This window comes from Centropristis striata, chromosome 19 (genome assembly GCF_030273125.1).
Source record: "Centropristis striata isolate RG_2023a ecotype Rhode Island chromosome 19, C.striata_1.0, whole genome shotgun sequence".
Classification (NCBI taxonomy): Eukaryota; Metazoa; Chordata; class Actinopteri; order Perciformes; family Serranidae; genus Centropristis; species Centropristis striata.
In genome coordinates, this window is record NC_081535.1 from 28,861,646 (window position 1) to 28,885,172 (window position 23,527).

General features: G+C 37.6%; 1 protein-coding gene across 1 annotated transcript; it reads left to right on the forward strand.

Moving 5' to 3' along the window:
* Positions 1-3,342: 3,342 nt before the first annotated feature.
* On the forward strand, positions 3,343-18,859 carry LOC131992590 (substance-P receptor-like). The gene is made up of 7 exons (XM_059358209.1): positions 3,343-3,665; positions 5,191-5,366; positions 10,407-10,601; positions 16,726-16,876; positions 17,525-17,721; positions 17,810-17,906; positions 18,663-18,859. Exons 1-7 carry the CDS (start codon positions 3,435-3,437, stop codon positions 18,834-18,836), a joined length of 1,221 nt encoding a protein of 406 aa, XP_059214192.1. The 5' UTR covers positions 3,343-3,434; the 3' UTR covers positions 18,837-18,859.
* The last annotated feature ends 4,668 nt before the right edge of the window (positions 18,860-23,527 follow it).

The following is a 23,527-nucleotide window of genomic DNA, read 5'->3' on the forward strand; positions in this document are numbered from 1 at the left end:
TAATTTTTGCTCCTGAATTCTTTGAAAAGCAATGAAAGGCAAATAAAATAAAATAGAAAATATGTATTAATGACAAAATGATAATAATGTCGATGCTGACCCTGTTATTTATTATGTTATTTATTTATGATAATAATGCCTATGCTTAGACTATATAATGTCACTTTTTTTATTGATTTTATTGTTATTGTTGTTTTTTATTCCTGCTGTCTTTACATGGTCTTACTTTCTTTGAAAAGCAATTAAAATAATAATAATAATAATAATAATAATAATAATAATACAAATATTTATTAATGGTAATCACAATATGATAATAATCCATTGTGATTATCTGTATACTCTGTATGGTGTTACCTTCTTTGAAAAGCAATAACAAGTAAATAAATATATAATAATTATTAATATTATTAATTAATGGCAATAGCAATATGATAATAAAGCCAATGCTTACCCTCTGAATTTTTTTATATCTATTTATTTATTTTTTCAGTTTTTTTATTTATTTTTTTGTTATTATTATAATATGATAATAATGCTAATGCTTATCCTATGAAATTTAATTTATTTATTTTTATTTTTTGAATCTATTTAATTGTGTCTTTTTTATGGTGTTACCTTCCAATAAAAGCAGTAAAAGTCAAATAAATAAATAAAAAAATCCTTAATTGCAGCTGCATTATTGTAGCAGAAGCTTCCAAATCCTTTGTGATAACTGAAAACTCTGCGTCATATATAATTTAAATCTTCCCTCCTCTCTTTTCTTTTCCATCTGCTGTGAGATTTAAACCACAGCCTCCCACCGTGGCAACGTGTTCTCGTTACCCAGTTCTCACTTTTTTAATTTGAGTTTGATCTAAAAACCAGGTGTTGATGCAAGACAAGAGATAAGTGAAGAGAAAGCCAGCTGTCACTCTGCGTCCCGTCACATCGTTTCCTCTCCACTTGTTCAGACCTGCAGCTTTCTCTACCTGCTGCAGCAGCTGCGGCCGGCCAGCCGGTGCAGGTGACAAATAAATTGAATTCCTGTTCCTTTTTTCTCCTCCAGTGGATTCTAATAAGAGGGATCTGATGCGACAGACAGACGGCGAGTCGTGGAGGAGCTGAGAGATAAATACGAGCCGTGTGAAGTGCCACAGATTTCATTTTCCATCACTTTGTTGAGCCGACGAGCAGGCCGCAATCCAGCGACCTTGTGACCTTTATAGTCACTGAGCTGGTAACTCACAGACACATGCTGGTTTAAACGGACAGAGTTTGTCTGAAATGCATCAAATGTTGAAGCATAAAATCAATAAACACGACGGAAGAGCACGAGCCGATTTCCAACCTGACACGACGACTGTGGAGGAGAATTTGTGCACAACTTTATTATTTTATAAGTTATCCTCTCTACAGTTTACTCTACTGACACTAATACAAATATTTAGAAGCACATAAACACTCAATAAATGCTTTCTAACACAATATTAATGTTGTTTTAGCAAAGGAAATGATTTTATCAACAATTTAGCCTGTTAAAACAAGAAACACACTAAAAAAAGTGTAATAAATGGAGCCGTTTTAAAGTCTTTTCAGCCCAAATGCAAATAATTCCTGCAAATAAGTTGCATTAAATTAAAAAAAACTTTGAACCCAACTGTCTCTATGAGCCAATCCACACTGATCAGAAACTTTTGCAATTCTTGGTGCATGATTTTTTTTCTGCAGTTGGTTTAATTTCAAAGAAAATGTTGTTATTTATACTGTCACACAACAACAGACATGATGCTGGATATTGATCCATCTGGTCCTGCAATAAGATTGCAGAACACAATAAAGATCATAAAGACATCAAATATAAAGAGAACAGCTGGGGCGGTAGAGCCGTTCAACTTGATTGTGATGTTGAGTAATCAACAAAAGGGCAATCATACTTTGATGTGAAATAACATGTTGAGAACTGGTTCTTCACCTTGAGGAGGGCTGCAAGATCATTTCTGAGGGTTGTAAGATGTGAATACAAAACATAAAATAACATAAAAAAAATACAATGAAATGTTTGCATAAGACATGCAGAAGGAGGTTCACTTCTTCTTTTTGCAACCAGTGAAGTCGCCTTAGATAGAATGCAAGTTTAAGGCAGTTTAAGGTCTGAAAGTTGCTGTTTTTACCTTAAAACCCCTAAAAACCATCTACAAGTATTCACCATAATTCACTATATTTCATATAATATAAAGAAAACATTAAATATCGCAGGTGTTTTTAGTTGGAAATCATTCATTATCTTTTTATTCAACACTTTAGTGTGCGTGCGTGTGTGTGTGTTTGTGTGTGTGTGTTTGTGTGTGTGTGTGTGTGTGTGTGTGTGTGTGTGTGTGTGTGTGTGTGTGTGTGTGTGTTACAACCTATTTATTATCTGTTCACCTGTTGTGGCCATTAAAATGCATCACATTATATAAGCCAATATGATCAGAGCGACCCGGAGCGATCAGGACTAATCCTGCAGAGGTCCAGATCAGTTATGTTGCATTTCAGCATCACACACACATTTCCAGTAAGACAGAGACTGATCAGAGTGTGTGTGTGTTTTGGGGAAGGGGTGTGAGTGTTAGAGGAGGGAGGGAGAGAAGGACGCTAATTTTCTTGTTGACTTACATACAAACTGACTTTTTTCCCCAGCCAGTGGAGTCGCCCCCTGCTGGACAGTAGAAATAATGCAGGTTTAAGTATGTTTAAGGTCTGAAAGTTGCTGTTTTTACCACAAAAACCTTCAATACTGCCTACGATTATTCACCATAATTCACAATATTTTAAAATAAACATGTAATTAACTAACAGAATATGGGAAATCATTCAATAATACAAGTGTTTAATGTTGGAAATTATTAATTCTCTTTTTATTTAACACTTTAATGTGAGATAATCTCTTTTTACAACCCTATGTGTATATGTGTGTGTTATAAACTAAAATTTCTTATCCGTTCACCTGTTATGGACATTAAAATGCATCACATTATATAAGCCAATATCATCAGAGCGACCCGGAGCGATCAGGACTAATCCCGCAGAGGTCCAGATCAGTTATGTTGCATTTTAGCGTCACACACACAATTCCAGTAAGACGGAGACTGATCAGAGTGTGTGTCTGTGCCTGGGGTAAGGGGTGTGTGTGTGTGTGTGTGTGCGTGTGTGTGGGTGTGTGTGTGTGTGTGAGAAAGGAGAGAGGGTGTGTGTGTGTGTGTGTGTGTGTGTGTGTGTTGGGGTGCTTAACGTCAGTGGTTGTGGTGCGTCTTGGAGCGCTGGTGTCCTCCGGAGCGCACGGTGCGTAAAAACAGCTCCAAAAATGCGCTTTTCTACATTTTCACACGCGCTGCTCCTTTTTCTCCTCGAGGGGAATCAGCTTCAGTAACAGGACACGAATCTATTTATAACCAGCCAGCAAACCCGGGATCATGGACCCGCTCTACAACAGCACCGAGTTTATTAACGGCTCCGGCGGGACGAACGGCTCCGTTAACGGCTCCAGCGACGGCTTCAACCAGTTCGTGCAGCCGGTGTGGCAGATCACCCTGTGGGCCGTGGCGTACTGCAGCATCGTGGCGGTGTCCGTGGTCGGGAACGTGGTGGTGATCTGGATTATTCTGGCGCATAAACGCATGAGGACCGTCACCAACTACTTTCTGGTGAGAAACTCTGCGTTTTAACTGAATCTGAGCTTCTTTTAAACTGTTTTATGGCCTTTAATTTCATTTAAATGTGGTTTTAATTTTTTTGCCAAACCACCATGAACTCCCGTTTGAAGCGCTTTAGTGAAATGAAGATGCTCCTCCAGGTGCGTCCATCACTCTCACTACAGAGAGGACTTTAAACTGAACACATTTTTCATTTAGATGCATTTTTATTAATTTATATACATGATAAATACATTTTGAGCTTCATGTCTGGGCTAATTAAGTGGAGTAAATGAATAATTCCAAGTATCTTGACTTTCACCGATTTTTTCTTTCTTTCCACTTTGGAGAGCACATATTATAGATAATTAATTGATATGAATTGACATTTACCTGCACTAGAGAACTAAAAAAACACTGTAGATCAACTTACAGAAAATGTCAACAACTGATCATGATGCAAAAACTTTATTATAGGTCCCCAATCCAAAATTATTTTATGAATTTATTTTAATTTTCAGACCTTTTTTGTGGTTTTTACATCTCAAGATAGATTGTTCTTAATATTATCAATTTGTTTACTTCTTATGTTTGATCATTACTATATTATTTGATATAAATGTATTCATTTATGATTTTATGATTTTCTTGTTTTTGCTCCTTGTATCTACTAATTGTATTGCCTTTGTTGTTGATTTGTTCCTTATGTAAAGCATTTTATGTTGTGAAAGGTGCTCTATAAATTAAGTTTATCATTTCATGATTAATAATTTAGTCTATAAAATGTTTAAAAAGCAGTTTCCTGTTATATCTTATTTTGTTCAACACGCTGTCTGAAGATATTCTGTTTGTTATCACATAAGACAAAGAAAAATATCCAAATCTCTAATTTTTTTTTTGCTTGAAATGTGACATAAACAATAAAATAGCCGAGATTAGAATTATGTTGATTTTACTCTCTGATTTTACTGTTTAAGTAAAAAAAACTATTGATGCTGTTCCATCACAATCAGCTTTAAATGTGCATATTTAGAACAATATTATGCATTTATAAGTCATTATTTTGAGAAAGTTTCTCATTATTTAGACAAACTAGGTCATATTTTGACTGTTTGTTAATATTTTGGGGAATTAAGACTTTATTTTAGGAGCAGAAAGTCATTTTTTAAAGAAAGTTTCACATTTTAATGACATACAGGCTCTGTTTCCACTGTTTCTTCAGCAAAAAATAGACCTTAAAAATGAATTTACAGGTGTTTCATGCATCTTTTCTTGTTTGCTGTATGTGGTCGCAGGCTGCAGAAAATGTTCTATGCCTTGAAATGAAACGTGTGACTGTTGTGAGGGCAGGCTGAGCTGCAGGAGGCTGTTCAGTCAGGACGGGACACTCCGTGTGATAATAGCATTGATTATCTGCTTTAATCCACTCTCTGCCACTAAAACCCCCGGAAGTCTGCTTTAACTCGACTCACCGAATCATTAGGAATTGTTGTAATTCACTGCTGAGTAATTTTCTCTCTCTCTCTCTGTCCTGCAGGTGAACTTGGCGTTCGCTGAGGCCGCCATGTCGGCGTTCAACACAGTCATCAACTTCGCCTACGCCGTCCACAACGAGTGGTACTTCGGTTTGGTTTACTGCCGCTTCCACAACTTCTTCCCCATCGCAGCGATATTCGCCAGCATCTACTCCATGACGGCCATCGCCCTCGACAGGTGTGTGTCACTTTACTGATAGAGCCGGTTTAAAAGAGTGTAACCAGCTTATAACCATCCAACCAGAGGGTTTAAAACATTTCTTTTCTTTAAAAGAATCACCAAAAATACTCTGTATATTGTAGAAAGAAACAGGCATTATCGTCAGAGTTTGAACAGTCCAACGGTCCTTGAACGGATCATAGGATCTGAAAGTTTCTGTTATTAAAAAAGTGATCAAAACGAAGCTTAAAATGTTGATATTTGTGTCAGAATCTCTTTCTTCTACATGTGTCATTTAAAACAATAAATTGTTTGCACTTACCGAATCCTGTTAAAAACATTAAATTCTGCTCCTCAGAGACACTGTGAAGACATGATTGATTCTGCTGAGACCAACGGTCACGAGACAAATATTCACTGAGAATCTGTTTACACAGAGCAGAGAGGAGAGGACAGGATTGGCTTGAAACATGAATACTTCAATATGTGGATAAAACTGTTTTTTCCCAGCATCCCAGCACTTGTGGGCACTTGGTAAAGTGTTTATATATAAATTCCATTTTATTAATTTTTTTCCCCCAATATCCATGATACTTATATATGCCTGCATATTGCAGTGAAATACAAGGACACAGTGAGTAAAATGTAAAAAGAGCAAAATAATTGCAGTTTTCCTATTCAACGTTCTTCTTCTAACAGACTTCTTGAGCAGAATAAATTAGACCAAAAAACCCCAAAAGGGACAAACAAAAGCCTCCTGCAGACAGCCCAAGCATGGGGGTGAGTGTGGACCTGTCCTCCAAACATCCCTGAGACTGGACCTTGTTATGTGGTCCGAGGAGGGAAGAAAGATCATCCTGGTGGAACTGACTGAAGGTTGCGATGACGCCCAGGAGAGTAAAAGCTGCCAAGTACCAGGACCTGGTCCACCAGTGCAGGGATAAATGGTGTCAGGCCTGGCTGTTCCCTGCTGAAGTCGGACGCAGAGACACTCGCAGCTCTGGGAATAGCTGCAAGAGAGAGCAAGACAGCTGCTCAGCAGCAGACAGCCTCGTGTTGGCTCTGGAGTCGGAGGGAGGAGTTCATTTGGAAGGTGACTGGAGGTTCAGGGGGAGAACGTGTGAGGAAGGTTGGTCGCTATCTGATGGCGTCTTCTCCTGGCTGAAAGAGTAGATGTATCTAACAAGTGTTATTCTGCACAAAGACATGTCTGAGTTGTTCCCACGTCTAGCCACAATTGTGCTGATTCCATAGAGCTGCAGGACTGATAGATTTTCTGTAGATTTGATGAATTGCAGAGAAAAACAAGAACACACTGAATAAAATGTAAAAAGAGCAAAAAATGGCAGTTTTCCTACTATTCAACTTTCCCCTTTTAACATATTTTATGAGCAGAATAAATTAGACTGAAGGGTCTGTCGTGGCAATTTTGACAACTGCACTAAGTTAATGGGTGAGCTGGCCAAACACACAGCACTCAATACTCAAGCAAGCAAGTTTTATTAGCACATTCGTGTTCCATACACCGCACAATCCCAAATGGCTCTTTCACAGTACAACAAAGTCCCGTACACCGCTCGACTTACATCTGTTGTAGTTCCCAACATTGATTCTTCAGCAAGTCTCAATGTGATCCTATCTTCCTGCCCTATACATCACATTAGGACAGACCCCACTGGTCAACACGGTCATGGTCTTAGAAGAGTTGAGTTCAAAGAGTAAGTTCCCAGAAGGCTTTGTGTCTTGAATACCAAGTAGGTTGCCGCCTACTTCAGGTCCCACCATGCAGGAGACACCAAATTTCCTTCACAGGTCCAAATATTTGCAAACTAACAAATCTCCTAACAGCCTCAGCTGCACTGAATGTGTAGTTTTAATTAAAATGCTATTCTTTAATGTAAACCTGCAAAAGTTACAGTATAAAACAACAGATTATGCAGCAAACAGACTGAGGACATCAAGATATAACAGTCACACTGCTCTGTCAGTCAAAAAGAGATTTAAATTGATAAAAGGTGATTTAATTTACAAGCTTCTGCACTTGTATGGGGCTGTTTTTGGCACTGACACACAAAATATATAAATAAATAAATAACAAATTTCAAGATTTCCTCAGAAAATGTCAATTATTTTTTATATTTTTCATTATTCAGCTGTTCAGTAGCAAAAGCCAGAGGCAAACAGTTTGTTATTAGTGTTTCTTTGTCAGTTTTTACTGACAAAAGTTAGAAATGATCGAGAGACTCCTGTTAATAAATTTTGAGGATGTTTTTTATTGAGGAATGTAAGTCATTATGATCTGAAAATTTCTCAAAATACTGACTTACTCATCTTAAAATGATGCCTTAGTACATCAAACTATAAGGAAACATTAAAAAATAATGACTCAATATTAATGAACTAATGACATTGTTTTAAAAAAAAAAAAGACTTTGAATGTTAAAATTATATCAGTTACAGATAAAAAAATAAGGTTCTATAAAGTCTGAATCACCACCAGAGAACCAGCAAGATCTCCTGCATATTCTAACCATCTCATATTAAATCTAAGATCCATGATAAACATGTAAAATGTCACACAGCTCAGAATTCTGTCACTTTCCTCCACAGGACTGAAGTCATAATGAGAGAATCTGCCCCGAGGCTCTGTGGAGGAGCCGTTAAACTGCTGCAATATGGAGTAAACATTATTATATATAAAGGCTTTTTCACTGGTTCTCTCATGTATTGTTCTGTAGAAGGATATGAAGAAAAACAAAAAGAGTCTGCAGACACGTGAAGCTGCTCACAGTAACAACACGAACATGTTTATCATGTTTAAGTTTAGCATGTTCGGAACAAAAATCATCACTGGAAACTGGCTCTGAAATATAATGCCCCAAAGAAGTGGAATAACCTGCAGAAGCTAGTAAAATTAATCACTTTTTTTTCAATTTAAATCCCTTTTGACTGACACAGAGCAGTGTGAATGTTATATCTTGATGCCCTCAGTCTGTTTGCTGTCAAATCTGTTGTTTTATACTATAACTTTTGCTTTAAATAAAGGTTATACATTAAATATAGCAGCTAATTAGAAATAAACTCAGTGCAGCTGAGGCTGATAGGAGAGTTGTTAGTTTGCAGGTATTTGGACCCTTCAGTCTCTTTTATTCTGCTCAAAAAATGTGTTAAAAGAAGAAAGTTGAATAGGAAGAATGCTGCAATTTTTTTTACTCTTTTTACATTTTACTCACCATGTCCTTGTATTTAACTAGCCTGGCTAACACCAGACTATTCTCAAATGAGGGCTAGTCTGGCAACGAGCAATGCTTTTCTCCGTAGAGGAGGCGTGGTTTACGATCCTCCGGAGCCGTTAATTGGGCGCTTAGAATGTCTATCAAAGCGTCTGTAGGTAGCTCTTAGCCAATCAGATCAGTTATACCAGATGACGTAGTAGAGCAACAGAGATGGATGTTTGTTGTGTGTGTGTCTGTGAGAGAGTGTTGCTTGCTGCTTTGCTTCTCCAGTTCTCGCTTTCTGCAAGATTATTTATTTTCACGCTATATTCCCCCTCATGTCATTCAGCCACACACATCCACTGATTTTATGGGCAATAAACAAGCTGCTGCGGGTCTCTGGGGGCTCCGCTGTCCCCCGGCTGGTAGCGAGATCACCGGCGTTACAATAGCGGGGCTAATAGCTACCGCTAACGCCGTAACGGTAGCGTAGCGCTACCGCTATTAGCCCCGGTACCGTGACGCCGGTGATCTCGCTACGAGCCGGGGGACAGCGGAGCCGCCGAGAGACCTTTCGCCTTTCAACTTTCGCTCTAAACTATTTAAAACACCATCTACAGCTAAAGAGAGTTTCGCGTCTGCTGCAGCCATGTTGGATCAGTAAGAAAACTACAAGCTTCCGTCTGCCGGGTAGTACGCGTCATTGTCTTGCCGTCCCTCCCCGCTCTGTGATTGGATCCCTAAAACAGGGCTAAGAAACTCGCCTAGTTTCCAGACTGCCTGGAGGTTCGAAATTAAATTCGAGCGTGCAAGGCAGTCTGGGTATACCCAGGCTAGTATTTAACAGCAATATATAAGCAAAATAATTAAAAGTGCCCACAAGTGTCACGAATGTTGTAAAAAATGCTTTCTCCACATATTGTACATATTAAAGTATTGTCATGTTTCCAGCCTCTCCTGTCCTCTCCTCTCTGCTCTGTGTAAACAGAATTTAATGTTTCTAACAGGATCTGGTTATTGCAAACGCTTTATTTTAAATGACACATGTAGAATAAAGAGATTCTAACACAGATATCAACATTTTAAGCAAGTTTCTGTGACTTTTTCTTACAGAAACTTTAGTAATCTATGATCTGTTCAAGGACCGTCAGAAAGTTCTAACTTTGATGATAATGCCTGTTTTTACATTTTTTTTCTATAATAAATGCTTTTTTGGCATTTAAAAAAAGAAAAAAAGTTATTTTACTCACTTCTCATGCAGGACTCATCGTGCCGTATTTGAAAAACTTTTTGCATAAAATACAGTTAGCCTCGAATGCTTTGCTTTCTACTAGTTTCAACTGAGAAATCTTGCATAAACAGCCAATTTTCATTGAATTTGCATTTCCGAAAAAAAAGACTTTACCAATTATTTTCAGATTTAACAATGCAAAGTCAGGAAAAACACATGTTCACATGTTTTAGCATTTTTTAAGACTTTCAAAAGATTGATTTCACTAATTTTAATATAATTTGAGGCCTTTTTTTAGATCTTAAAAAGTCTTTATGAAGTCTTTTTAGGGACTTTCAACAGGAACCTTATCTGAATGTCCTTGAATGCACCAAACATGGAGCATTTAAAGTGGAACTGAAGCACTTTGACAGAGTAACGTGGGGTGAAATAAATGCTGCATATCTCACGTCAAAATTCAAATGTGAATCAGTCTGGAAGCTCTCGGGCAATTTTTGGGCCGTTATCAACATCGAGCAGACTCGCCTGGTTCTGGAAGTGAGTTAAATACCTAAAGAGAATATTTCCCCTCCCCTGTGTGTGTGTGTGTGTGTGTGTGTGTGTGTGTGTCAGATACATGGCGATCATCCACCCTCTGCAGCAGCGGCTGTCGTCCACAGAGAGCCGGGTGGTGATGGCTGTGATCTGGATGCTGGCTCTGCTGCTCGCCTTCCCTCAGTATTACTTCTCGGCCACGACGCTGCTGCCGGGACGCACCGTCTGCTTCATCGACTGGCCCGAGTACTCCGTCGTGGACTACAAGAAGATGTGAGTACCTGAAGGGGGGCAGTCAAAGTCAAAGTCAGCTTTATTGCCAATTTCTTCACATGTAGCAGACATAGGGCTGGGCGATACACCGATATAAAAAATATATTGATTTATTTTTTAATGTGATATGGAATTAGACCATATCACATATATCGATATAGGGCGTTTTCACACCTGAAGGTCCGAACCAAGGTCCATGTTCTGTTACATTGTCTACATTTGATCCTGTTGGTTTTAGTTTCACACTGCAAAAGGAATAACGGACTTTACAAGACAATTCTACTGGACACGTCATCTCCCATTTTGTTTTGGTTACGCTGCGTTGTTAGGCCGGCCGGCATGTGACGTCAGAGTTACTTCCTTAACGTGTTTACACTAAATGAATCCAGCGAACCACCTTTTACCTGTGGTGATACTTTTGCTGGTCTTTTGCTACCAGCAGCACCAGCTTAATGAGCAATACGTGAGAGTGCTTGGTGTTCACAAGATGAGCCGCCTCATCATGAAAAACTGTATCACCGTCGACAGGAGAGGAGGAGAAAACGGCTCAACCTGGCCAGTTATGGCAAAGTAAAAAAAAACTTCCTGTCATTGATACGAAGGTCCGAACTATAAAAAAAAAGTTGTTTTCACACTGCAAAGGTTCGGACCTTGGTTCGTTTGGTCCGGACCGAGACTACCTCTTTTGGTCGGACCAAACTTTGGTCCTTTGGTGCGGCACCTTTCACACCTAGAATTTAGGTTCGGATCAAACTGAAAAGTCCTAAAGTCCGTACCAAACGAGATAGGTTTGAAAGCGCCCATAGTTAATAAAAATGTCTTTCTTTATATATAAATGCTGCCCTTACTACCTTTCACTCTCCCTCCTGACCTCCGCACCATTGACTCCTTGCCACTTTTCAAATCCAGACTCAAAACTCATCTGTTCAGACTAGCATATGCCACCTAGTCACTCACTCACCATGTCAATACAGTTTGATGTTGTATTTTATTGCCACTGTTTTTTAAATTATTTTATGTTTTGTTGTACAGTGACCTTGGGTGTTCTGAAAGGCGCTTATAAATAAAATGGATTATTATTATTATTATTTTGGTTTATTTGTGATGTTCGTTCTTATATAAATATATTTATTCCATAGGCTATTTTTAAATATGCACTTTATGGAGCTTTGATTTTTTACAAAAAGATACTCCTGTTACTGTTATACAAGCTTTATGTTCACTTAAATTAACAGTTTCAATAAAACTACTTGTGAGATGTTATATTTGCTTTGACTGAACATTTGCTCTCACTTGGCTATAAAAATATCGGGATATATATCGTATATCGATATTCAGCCTAAATATATCGGTATATGACTTTTGGTCCATATCGCCCAGCACTAAGCAGACATACAAAGGAATCGAAATTATGTTTCTAACTATCCCATGATGAACACAAGACAAGACATTTCTAACACTTAAAGTAAACAGTAAAGTCCACAGCACAAAAAATAGAGACAAACTCATCCTAGCATTAAAGTAGACAAGAAATAAAGTGCACAGTCGATGAAAACATTTAAAAATAAATAAATAAGAGAAGACAGAGCAGAAGTATGAGGCCTCTGAGAACCTGAAACCAACAGAAAATAAAGGGATTAATTCAACATTTTGACAGGGCGACTCATCTCACAACAGCTTTTGACCTTTTGTTTGTATAAGGATATTAATTAGTGCAGATTTAAGTATTTAGCTGGAGTTAGGATGTGATTAGCTGAGCTTAGCTTAGCTTAAAAATGTAAAAAAAGAATGTCAAAACTCTATACTAAACTAAACTCTAAACTATAATCTACATTTCTGAATGTGCAAATGCTTTGATATCTAACTTCATATTGATCTGATGTGCCATTGTGTTGTTCCATTATGAAGATCAGTAAGGGAGCTTTTATAATGATATATTACATGTATAACAACACTAACATATCAGAATAAAGTTAACTTTGTGCTTCTGATAAAAAGTTTCAAACTTTGCATTGTTGATTTTGGCACTAAAACACAAAATAACACAAAAAATCACAAGATTTCCTCAGAAAATGTTTTTATATTTTTTTAGTATTCAGTTGTTCGGTAGCAATGGCCAGAGGCAAACAGTTGATTATTAGTGTTTCTTTGTCAGTTTTTACTGACAAAAGTTAGAAAATATCTAGAGGCTCCTGTTAATTAATGTTGAGGCTTGTTTTTTTTATTGAGGAAACTATTACGATATGAAAATTCATTAGTTATCTTAAACTGATGCCTTAGTATACCAGTATGTAAGGAAAGCACTGCAAATAAACCACAACACAACAGAAGTGTTTCCAGAGGACACTTAAAAGTGACGCACACGTCTGGACATGCTTGTGATATCATCATGTTATTTCAAGATGATAATTTCACATTATAACGTTAGCACAATCATATCGTGCTAAAGTTAACGGCTTATCGATAGCATGTTAACATTAGCCGCGATCAATATGATAGCATGCTATGTTATAACGTTATAACGTGAAATTAACATTATCTTGAAATAACTTGATAATATCACAAGCGCGTCCAGACGTGTGCATCACTTTTAAGTGTCCTCTGGAAACACTTCTGTTGTGTTGTGATCTATATGCAGCGCGTTTTATAAATGCTGCGCTCCTGTTGTCAAATTGATGAAGATGTTTTTTCATTTGCTTGTGTTTTGTGTAGTTGCATGTGTTTTCTTCAGTTGCAGCGATATGAGCTTTCAGGGCCACCGTAGATCTACATGCTGAAAATATTTCTTGAGAAATAAAAGTCGGAACTCGGCAGATGGATCAACTTTCATAAAACACAGACAGTAACTCAAAAACCTTCAAACATCAGATGTGTGTTGTTAGGTGTATTTTTTAACCTTTCAGCAGAGTCAGGCTAACAGTTTCCCTTTGTTTCCAGTCATTATGCTAAGCTAAGCTAACCCCATCCCGACTCCAGGTCTGTACTTATCTTATACGTATCTTATCTCACTCTTGTAAAGAAGAACAATCATTTTATTTCCCCCCAAATATTGTACTATTTGTCTAAAGCTGCAATAATGAGCTTGTATGCAAATATACACAGAAATTATCCATCAATAGGTTCTTAATGAATTTGGCAAAACTATGAAACTGGTGCTGATTTTAAACATGCTCCATCAGAACTTTGCACTGTTTTAGAGAGTTTTCTGGCTCTTCTGCAGGTTAATTTATTTATTTAAATGTCAAACTACTTATTTCTGCAGCTGTTATAAAAAAATATTTGATATGCACTTTTATTCCATGCTTACCATATAAATCCTGAGGCTCTGAGGTTTTATCCGCTGTCATGTCGTGATGTACAGGAGACCTGCAGCAGAGCAATAATCATTCAACATACGGAGAAACAGAGCCTGCAGCTGAATGACTCACGCTCAGGTGATGAATCCTTCTGCGAGCTTCATCCTCCAGGTTCTTCTGGAAATATCTGCACAGCTAAAAGAGGCGAAATTAACTTCTTATTATCACTGCACCTCCTCGACCTCTCTGCAAATTAAAACATCTTTAATTCAGAGCTATGGCTTTCTTTGGGCTCTGCAGAAAAAAGGAGATGATGAGAAATCACGTCCACATGTTGGTGTGTGTGTGTTCATGAGTCTTTGATCTGAAAGAAGAAAATCCCTTACAGGCATCAACAGAGTGTGAAGAATTGATACAGCACAAGCATCAAACTAAAGATTAAAAAGTCAGACATGCTGATAATTTGTCGTTAATTATGCAGGAATTTAGACACAAACTTAAAAAAAAACTTATAGATATCACCATGAAACGTCTCCAGTTTGTTATTTAGATTACGACAATATTTTTTTGTATTACAAGTTTTCTGAAATTTTAGATATGCAAATGAGGTGTGAACTCATTAAAAAAGCTCACATTTGCATATATTTCTAATACATAAATCTGTTCATGGCATAAAGTAAATTTCAAAGTTATTTGATTGTGTTGATATATTAGATAAAAAGTTTTTTTACATAAGCAAATTGAGATATCTCCTTTAATCATTTAATAAATCAGAAAATACTGTTAAAAGTCACTAAAAATCTATTTTCGTCATGTTTTTGGGAACAAAATGTTCTTTAAACATAATTGATATTGTAATTGTAATTTATTTATTTCAAGACAGGGACAGCGCACAATAAGACATTAATCTTGTACAACAAGAGAATATGCATTGTGCCAGGTTCTAGCAGATTGATGTTTTCCACCTATAGTCCCTGGGCAGGTTGATGGAACAGTACATAGAAAATTAGTATAGAAAAACAAAATGATTAAGTAAAATTACAGAACAAGACAAAGACACAATATATAAAATAGATAAATAGAAACACTGAAGCAAGATTCAAAAGGACAGGACAGGCTGCCTGCCCTAAATAAGGGTATGAATGATTGTAAAAACCTTGAGAATATAGTATGGAATAAAACTGGTCAGTTTAGTGTCTGTAAGTGGATCTGAAGTTGAGATTTATGAGAAAAATCTAATTTTGAGAAAAATGAAATGAAAGGCTGATCGCCTTTAAAGGTTTTTATAACTTCTTGATGAAAATGACAATTTGAAGACAAAATATTAAACCTAATTCATAAAGAACATGTAAAGCAGGAGAGTGGAAGCTTTCTAATGAAAGTTTATACTATGATTGTGGTTCGACACACTGCAACAGAACTTTAGGAGAAATCTATTAAATCTAGCAAAATATACATAACAGTGTTATGTAAGAAGACATGTAATGGGAGAAAAACCTCCAAATTGACCAGTGCATGAAAACACTGAAAAACATTCTTGCCTGAATGGTGTCGCCAAAAACGTTGACCTGATGTGTGAAAAATGCAGGAATTTCATAGCAGTCCATTCTGTAGCTGCTGAGATATTAACTAACTATTAATAAATGAACTAGTATCTCTATCCGTTATTCCACTTTAACTGTCTTCAATCGCTGCAGCCTGGCAGCTGAACAGACTGACTGAACAAGTCTTCCTGGGTGTTTTGAAAATAGCTAATTCATTATTTGATTTTAAAACTAAATCTCAAAGATTTTTAATCTTAATAAATGTCTGTAAAGTCACTATGAAACACAGTCACACAATGGTGGTGTTTCTTCATCTTTTCGGTTCAGTTTTCAGCAGGATTGTGGAAAAACTTCTGGTCTGAGCTGAGGCAAAGGAACAACTGTGGGAATTTTTGAGTTATTTGTCAATATAGGGGATATATATATATATATATATATATATATATATATATATATATATATATACTGTTTATACTTGGCCTATCATCTTCAAACAAAAACTGGCATGGAGTTTGAAGCCCGTACTTTAGAAGGAAGCTGACGGCAGGAAACACGCTGCTGAAATGTCCAATAGTGTAGAACACTCCCTATCTTTTCTCTTCTCTGCAGGCAAATTAACAAGTAGTATTATATCAGGAAAAATAGCGCTGAGGAGCAGAATTTCATGCTTTTGACAGGATCTGGTTAGTGCAAATGCTTCATTTTAAATGACACATGGAGAATAAAGAGATTCTGACACAAATATCAACATTTTAAGCTTCTTTTTGGTCACTTTTTCGAATGGAAACTTTATTAACCGATGATCTATTCAAAGACCGTCGGAAAGTTCAAGCTCTGACGATAATGCCTGAACAGTTTCTTTCTAAGATAAATGTTGTATTTTGGGTGATTTTTTTCAAAGAAAACATATTTTACTAACAGGATCTGGTTATTCCAAAAGATTTAATCACATGCTGGCGTGATCGGTGACTCCTGAGGGGTTAAATGGCATAAAAATAGCTTCTTTTTTATAGCCTTTACAACAATTTTTCACACTGTTACAATTGAACATGAACTTCAATTGTAACATTAGGAAGCATCCACTTTTAGTTTACTTCCTAACAACTTGAATCCCAACTTTTAAGTGCTTTATAATAGCAGCATATGAAGGTTGTTTGCTTGAAAATGTTATATAAGTAGGTGGAAAAAAAGTTTACAACTGTGCGCTCAACGCTGTGGTCAGTTTTCTGGTTTTGTTTATTAATAAATTAATAAATATTCCCTCCTCCGTGTCTTATTTCTCAGATATTACGTGTGTGTGACGGTGCTGATCTACTTCCTGCCGCTCTGCATCATGGGGTGTGCGTACACCATCGTGGGAGTCACGCTGTGGGCGAGCGAGATCCCCGGAGAACTCTCCGAACACTACAAAGAGCAGCTGATCGCCAAACGCAAGGTGACATACACACACACACACACACACACACACACACACACACATACAAAACACACACACACACACACACACACACACACACACTTAACATTTAAAATTCTTCACTGAGCATGATTGTGGTCCAGGAAGTTAAAAAAAAAACCCCATCATTTTCTAAATCAGATTTTATGTTTGTTTTTTAATGTTTTTTGTGTTGATCCAGCAAATCACACACAATCACACACAAACACACAAAACAAACAGACACACACAAACAAACACAGACACACTCACACACACACACACACACACACACAAAACAAACAGACACACACACTAACACAGACACAGAGACACACAGAGACACACAGAGACACATACACATATACATAAACATACATACACACGACTGCAGACACATACAGGTAGGTGTCTCTCTCTCTCTCTCTCTCTCTCTCTCACACACACACACACACACATACACACACACACACACACACACACACACACACACACACACACAGACAGACAGACAGACACACACTCTCTCTCTCTTTTTCTGCCTTCCCGACCTGTGCACTATCACTAAACACTATCATTTAATTTAATGTTTTTTTAATCCCCCACATAAAAAACAAAGAAAGATTATTTTCCCCGGTGGTGTGGCAGGTGGTGAAGATGATGATCGTGGTGGTGTGTACGTTTGCGCTCTGCTGGCTGCCCTACCACGTCTACTTCCTGCTGCACCAGTTCTTCCCCGACCTGTTCGAGCAGCGCTACATCCAGCAGGTGTACCTGGCCGTCATGTGGCTCGCCATGAGCTCCACCATGTACAACCCCATCATCTACTACTGCCTCAACAGCCGGTAGGAACTTCATCTTTAGGACACTTTACATCATGTGGTAATCTGTGTTCGTGTCTGTAATCCTGCCTGTTTAATCCGTCCTCCGCAGGTTCAGAGCAGGTTTCCAGCAGGTGTTTTGCTGCTGCGCTCCCACCGTCGCCAAAGAGGCGCTGGAGCTCAAATCACCACGCTACCTGCAGACACAGGTGAGCACAGGAAGTGACCAGCTCGGTCTCCTGGAAGATTACAGTCTCACAACTGGTTTATCGTAGAAAGAAACTGTCAAAACAGGCATTATCGTCAGAGTTTGACCTTTCCGAGAGTCCTTGAACAGATCACAGGTTATGAAATTACACACACGCACACACACACTGACTGACACACACACACACACACACAAAGACACTCACACAGAGATTGGGGTTAAAAAAAGTAACAAAGTACCAAAAAAACATAAAAAAGTTTTTAAAAAACATCAACACATTTTTATGACTAGTATGAGTATGAGTATTAAGGTCACTTTCAGAAAAAAAAGAATTATGAGATTTGTGTTGTAAGTATTGAATTAATTACGAAAAAAAAAGTAAAAACTATTTAATTAATTGTGAGAATAAAGTCAAAAATATCAATCAAATCAAATTTACTTTATTCATCCTCGAGGGTAGAGAGATACATACGGTGGCCCTGAAGTGCAAATCACAACGGCAAATCAGAAAACACAACAAAAAAAATCAGAAAACACAACGGCAAATCATCGTCACTGATTGGACTGGTGGTTTGTTTTCTGATTTGTCGTTGTGTTTTCTGATTTGCCGTTGTGTTTTTTGATTTGCTGTTGTGTTTTCTGATTTGTCGTAGTGATTTGCACTTCAGGGCCACCGTAAAAAGGAGTCAAAAACAGTTAAAACAGTCCAAACCTCGCTGGTATGTTGGTGTTAAATTGGTGTTCTGTGTGTTTCCAGGTGAGCATCTACCGGGCGAGCCGGATGGAGACGGTGGTGTCCATCAGCGTGCATCCTGCAGCAGCTGAGCTGAAGAGCGGCGAGCTGCCGTCCTGCAGCCCCAACAGCCACGAGAACGTCACGTCCAACGGCTCAGAGACGTTCACCAAGAGCGCCACCGGCCCGCCTCAGTGACAGACGCCACTGGGTGGAGGACGTGTGGACGTGTGGACGTGTGGACGTGTGGACGTGTCCCGCCGCCAGCTCTCACCGTCCTGACGAGGCGGTGGAGCTCGTCGTTCTGGTCAAAGTGCATCATTAGCTGTGGCGTGTTGTTCTGAGCAGCGGGACGTTTAGTGCATTAAAACCACGAGGACGCCGTCAGAGGGACGGAGAACCAGCGGTGGAAGAACTTCTTCTTTACTCGCATATCTTCATTTTATGCTCATTTTTATTTCTACTCAACATTTCAGAGGGAAATATTGTACTTTTAAACTACATTAGTAAGTTTTTACATTAAAGCATAAAATAGTAATAGAATACAAAACCTGCTACAAAATTACAAAAAAACGTCAAGTTGCAGCTCATTGTCACATTACAGTTATCTGTGAGTTAAAAGGTACAGTTCTGGATTGTGGATGTTAAGTTGTATGAAATACTTGCCAGTAGTGTAGTGGATGCAAACCTGTTATCTAACTGTCCAGCTCTGGTGTAAGAGTTCTAGACGGTTCTGATTGCAAGCTGGCAGAGTCACAAACCTACAAGGCTTTACTCCACACAACTATGTGTACACTAAAAGGTCACACACTCCACCACATAACAATCAGAAACCTACTTCACTTGGCACTGTTTTCTTTTTTGAATAAGCCAGAAAATACAATGACAGCACTTCACGCTGAAGGGTCTCGGGAGCCTGCCAGCTTGCAGAAACTTTCTATTCTACACTGAAAAAAGAACCAACTTAATTGAATTGTTTCATTTGGTAACACCTAAATGAATTAAGTTCTTTCAAATTAATTTAATAAGTTAGATTAACACAATTGATTTTAAATTAATTTGAAAGAACTTAATTCATTTAGGTGTTACCAAATGAAACAATTAAGTTGGTTCAACTATTTTCTTTTTTCAGTGTACGATCAGAACCAGCCAGAACTCTGACAGCGGAGCTCGGAAAGTAAGCTAACAGCTTTGCATCCACTACACTGCTGTAGTGTAAAACTGTGTTTCATACAACTTAAGGTCTAAAATCCTGAACTTCACTTTAGGAGTTCAAATGCTCTAACACTGATTAACAATCTTATAATGTTACAAAGAAGAATACTTCAGTATTTTTTATTTAAATACACTTTTAAAGTTTTTTGCAGTGTTTTGCTTGAGTAAAGAGTTCTGAATATTTCTTCCACAGTTGTGTGTGAACTGTTGGACACAGACTGTATAAAAGAAGTTGACCTAGTCACAGTGACACCCCCGTTGTTTTATTTTGGTCGTCACCATCCTGGCTTTTTTGGATCCAGAAGTTGGAGCTAAGTTATCAGCTAGTACTAGCTCACTAGCTTTGCTAACTGTTAATATTAATTGGGATGCTAATTTTAGAAAACATATGAAAAAAATAATATCTGACCGTGACTGCTTCAATCATTGCAAGAAAATGCAACGCTTCATGCACCGTATTTTGTACGGAGCATCTGGCGTGCAATCCAATTCTGCCCCTCACTTTGCATTTTCCTAACGGCTTTTAAATGCATAAATAAAGGTAATTTTAAAAGTAATAAAAGTAAAAATATTCTCAACTTTTCTTAACTTTCACAAAGAAAAGGCAGGCTTAACTACTTAACTACATATAAAAAACAAAGGAAACGTATGATATGAGCCACATTTAATTAAGTGAGAGACATTTAGTTACCAAATGCGGAACAACAAGACATTTTTAGATGACTAAAATGTTAAAATTAACTTTGAAGAAGTGAAAACTCACTGTAAAGGGGCAAAGTTCAAAGACAAAAACACGGACAACACCCAAAAACAAGTTCACGACTCTTTAAATCTGAACAGTGGATACATATTACTGCGGCTCTATCCTAACTGGCTGTCAGCCCTATATGACTCTAAATGGACCATAATTTGCTAAAATGACATCATGCTGTGTTGAAGAAGACTTGAAGCTAAAGATTGAGACCCTAAACTCATTATGAGAATGTTTACTGAGGTCACAACTCAAGTTAGGAGTAGTTAGAAGTAGAGGCATTTCTCTGTTGACTTCGTATAGACAGACTCTTTTTGCAGCCTGTGCAGTCGCCCCCTGCTGGCCGTTAGACATAATGCAGGTTTAAAGCGTTAGTTTGACCTCAGAGACTTTTGAGGCTACGTCCACTTCTTTTTTTACAGTCTGTTGATAACGGAAACAGTAGAAACGCGTCAGTGGAGGTCTCGCTGCTCCGTTTCATCATCGTTCGGCTCTGACACTCGACCCCGCAGCAGCATTCTCCGGCTGCTTTTGGAAAAGCGTCACCTCTGCTTTCCTTGGCAACAGTGTCACACTGAGTTGGTGGAGGCTGCTGTGTTTGGTGGAAACAGAGAGGCAGATTCAGCGCTTGTGTATGTGTGTTTGCGTGTGTGTGTCTCGCACCTGTTGGCCGGGATTAGTCCGTGTTTTGACAATGTGTTGAGCAGGAGTCGGGTCTGCAGCAGCCAGGTCACAGGCCAGCCAAATATAGAAGACGGGACAAGGACACGGACACACACAGAGGGATCAATAGAGTCGGAGAGGAGAGAGAGAGAGGACGCCTCGCTCTCCATGGCCGCACAGCACGCCACCCGTGTGCTCAGATGAGTCTGTTTACCGGACGGGGAGCAGAGCAGTGGGACGTCACTGGTGGGGAATGAAGCTATTTCAGCCTCACAGACAACAGCTGCACACACAAAGTCACATAATGCAGCTTTTACCTGTTAGAGCGCTCTGTGTGCTGTAGAGTGAGAGCGTGTGGGGCGTGCAGAGTGTGTGAGGACCAAATATTATAAATACGATCATGTCAGGACATGTTTTTTAAGGTGCCCTTAAAATGAACTCTGTGCTGTTGATTTCAAAGCATTTCAGCATCAAAGAAATGTTGTTATAAACTTTGACAAACTTGAATATAGTGTTTGAGGAAAGTAATCAAATATTCAATTATTTAACGTCCATTTATACACAAAGATTGTATCAGTGTTGCTGTGTTGTTGTTGTTTACACTGAAGATGTATTCAGTGAGTGTGAGTGTAAATTAAGACTTTTTGTATCAGCTGATGGTCAGAAACGGAAAATAAAAAATATCAAAGAACATAAACACAGAATATAACGTCATATTAAGGAAATATGGACTTTCATTTTCAATCATCGGTGTAAAAAAAGGGTAAATATTCTGCTGTTAGCAAGAAAACTAGAGCCTGACTGATAATAAATTATTATATTATATTATATTATATTATATTATATTATATTATATTATATTATATTATATTATATATTATCACAGGCATATTGGCAGTTGTCCGATATATATAAACATTTTTTACAGAATATTTAATGCAGAAAACGAGCATGTGATGACTCAGAAAATGATTTCTGCTATTTATTTCATTTGCATTTGTTCTTTATTTAAATGGTCACTGGAAACTGAACATACATTGATTAGCTGTTTCTTTTTCTTTTATTTATTATTTTTTCCCTCACTTATCACTTCTAGAATCGGTTGGCAATGTATGTATAAAGTATAATAATGTTAAATATGCTTTGAAAGAGTTGTTTGGTAAAGAAAGCAGACTCCTGAGACCTACAGAGTCATATCGGTTTCATTCCAGATCAAATTTTTGTGTATTTTTCCCATCTAAAATTGGTATCAGATTTTAAAAAATCTCACATTGGTCGTTCTCTAAAGTTAATAAACTCTGTGTTCTCTCATTATTCAGACTCAATATATAATTACTCTGCAGCTAGGAGACTTTCAATGAAAACAGTAGCAAAAGGGGGGGTTTGGTTTTACCGTGTTGTAGTGTTGCATCATGGGAGTTGTAGTCATTTCAGTCAGTTTCTCCTGTCAGGATTCCTTCAGTGTTTGTGATTCAGCAGCAGAATCCTCCTCAGAGGTCTCCCGCTCTCCAACACAACCGGAGCTGCTGATTAAAACCAGTAAAAACACTGAAAAAGGTAGTTTCATGTTAAAAATCTGAGTTTTTTAAATGCAGTTCGGTGGACTCGGGACATCCTCCTGGCCTCTTCCTAACTACCAAGATTTTTTTTTATTTTTTAAAGTAGCTTAAAATGTGGCTTGAACAGGATAAAAAGTTAATTTATGACAACTTGTTGCAGACAAACACAACAACAAATGATACACAATGTTACCTTGAATGAAACGACACATTTCTCTGTATCTTCACTGTCAAATAAAGGTGAAAATGCACCTAAAAAAATAATCTAAAAAATATATATTATATAATATTATATAATATAATATTTTTTTAACCACCACCAAGTACTCAACAAAAACATATAACCTTTTTAAAACTATAATATTGTTTTCCTGCCATTTTGATGCAGAAAAGTTCAATTTCACAGTTATGTTTAATGTTTATGAATCACCCTGAATGCATTTTCCTGCTATTTGAGCACAAACATGTTATATATAGTAAACTGGAAAAAAATCATTTAGATGGTCTTGCAGTGAAGCTCCTCATTAAACAAACTGTTGTCAATAAATGCCTCATACAAAGTGTCTTTATAACAATAATAATAATAATAAAGATATGTTCAATAATCAGCTGAAATGTGTGTTAATATAAAGGTAATATTTGTTCTTTCTTCTTATCTTTTGTAATACAAAGTGTTCTTCCATCAGTATAATAAACATAAT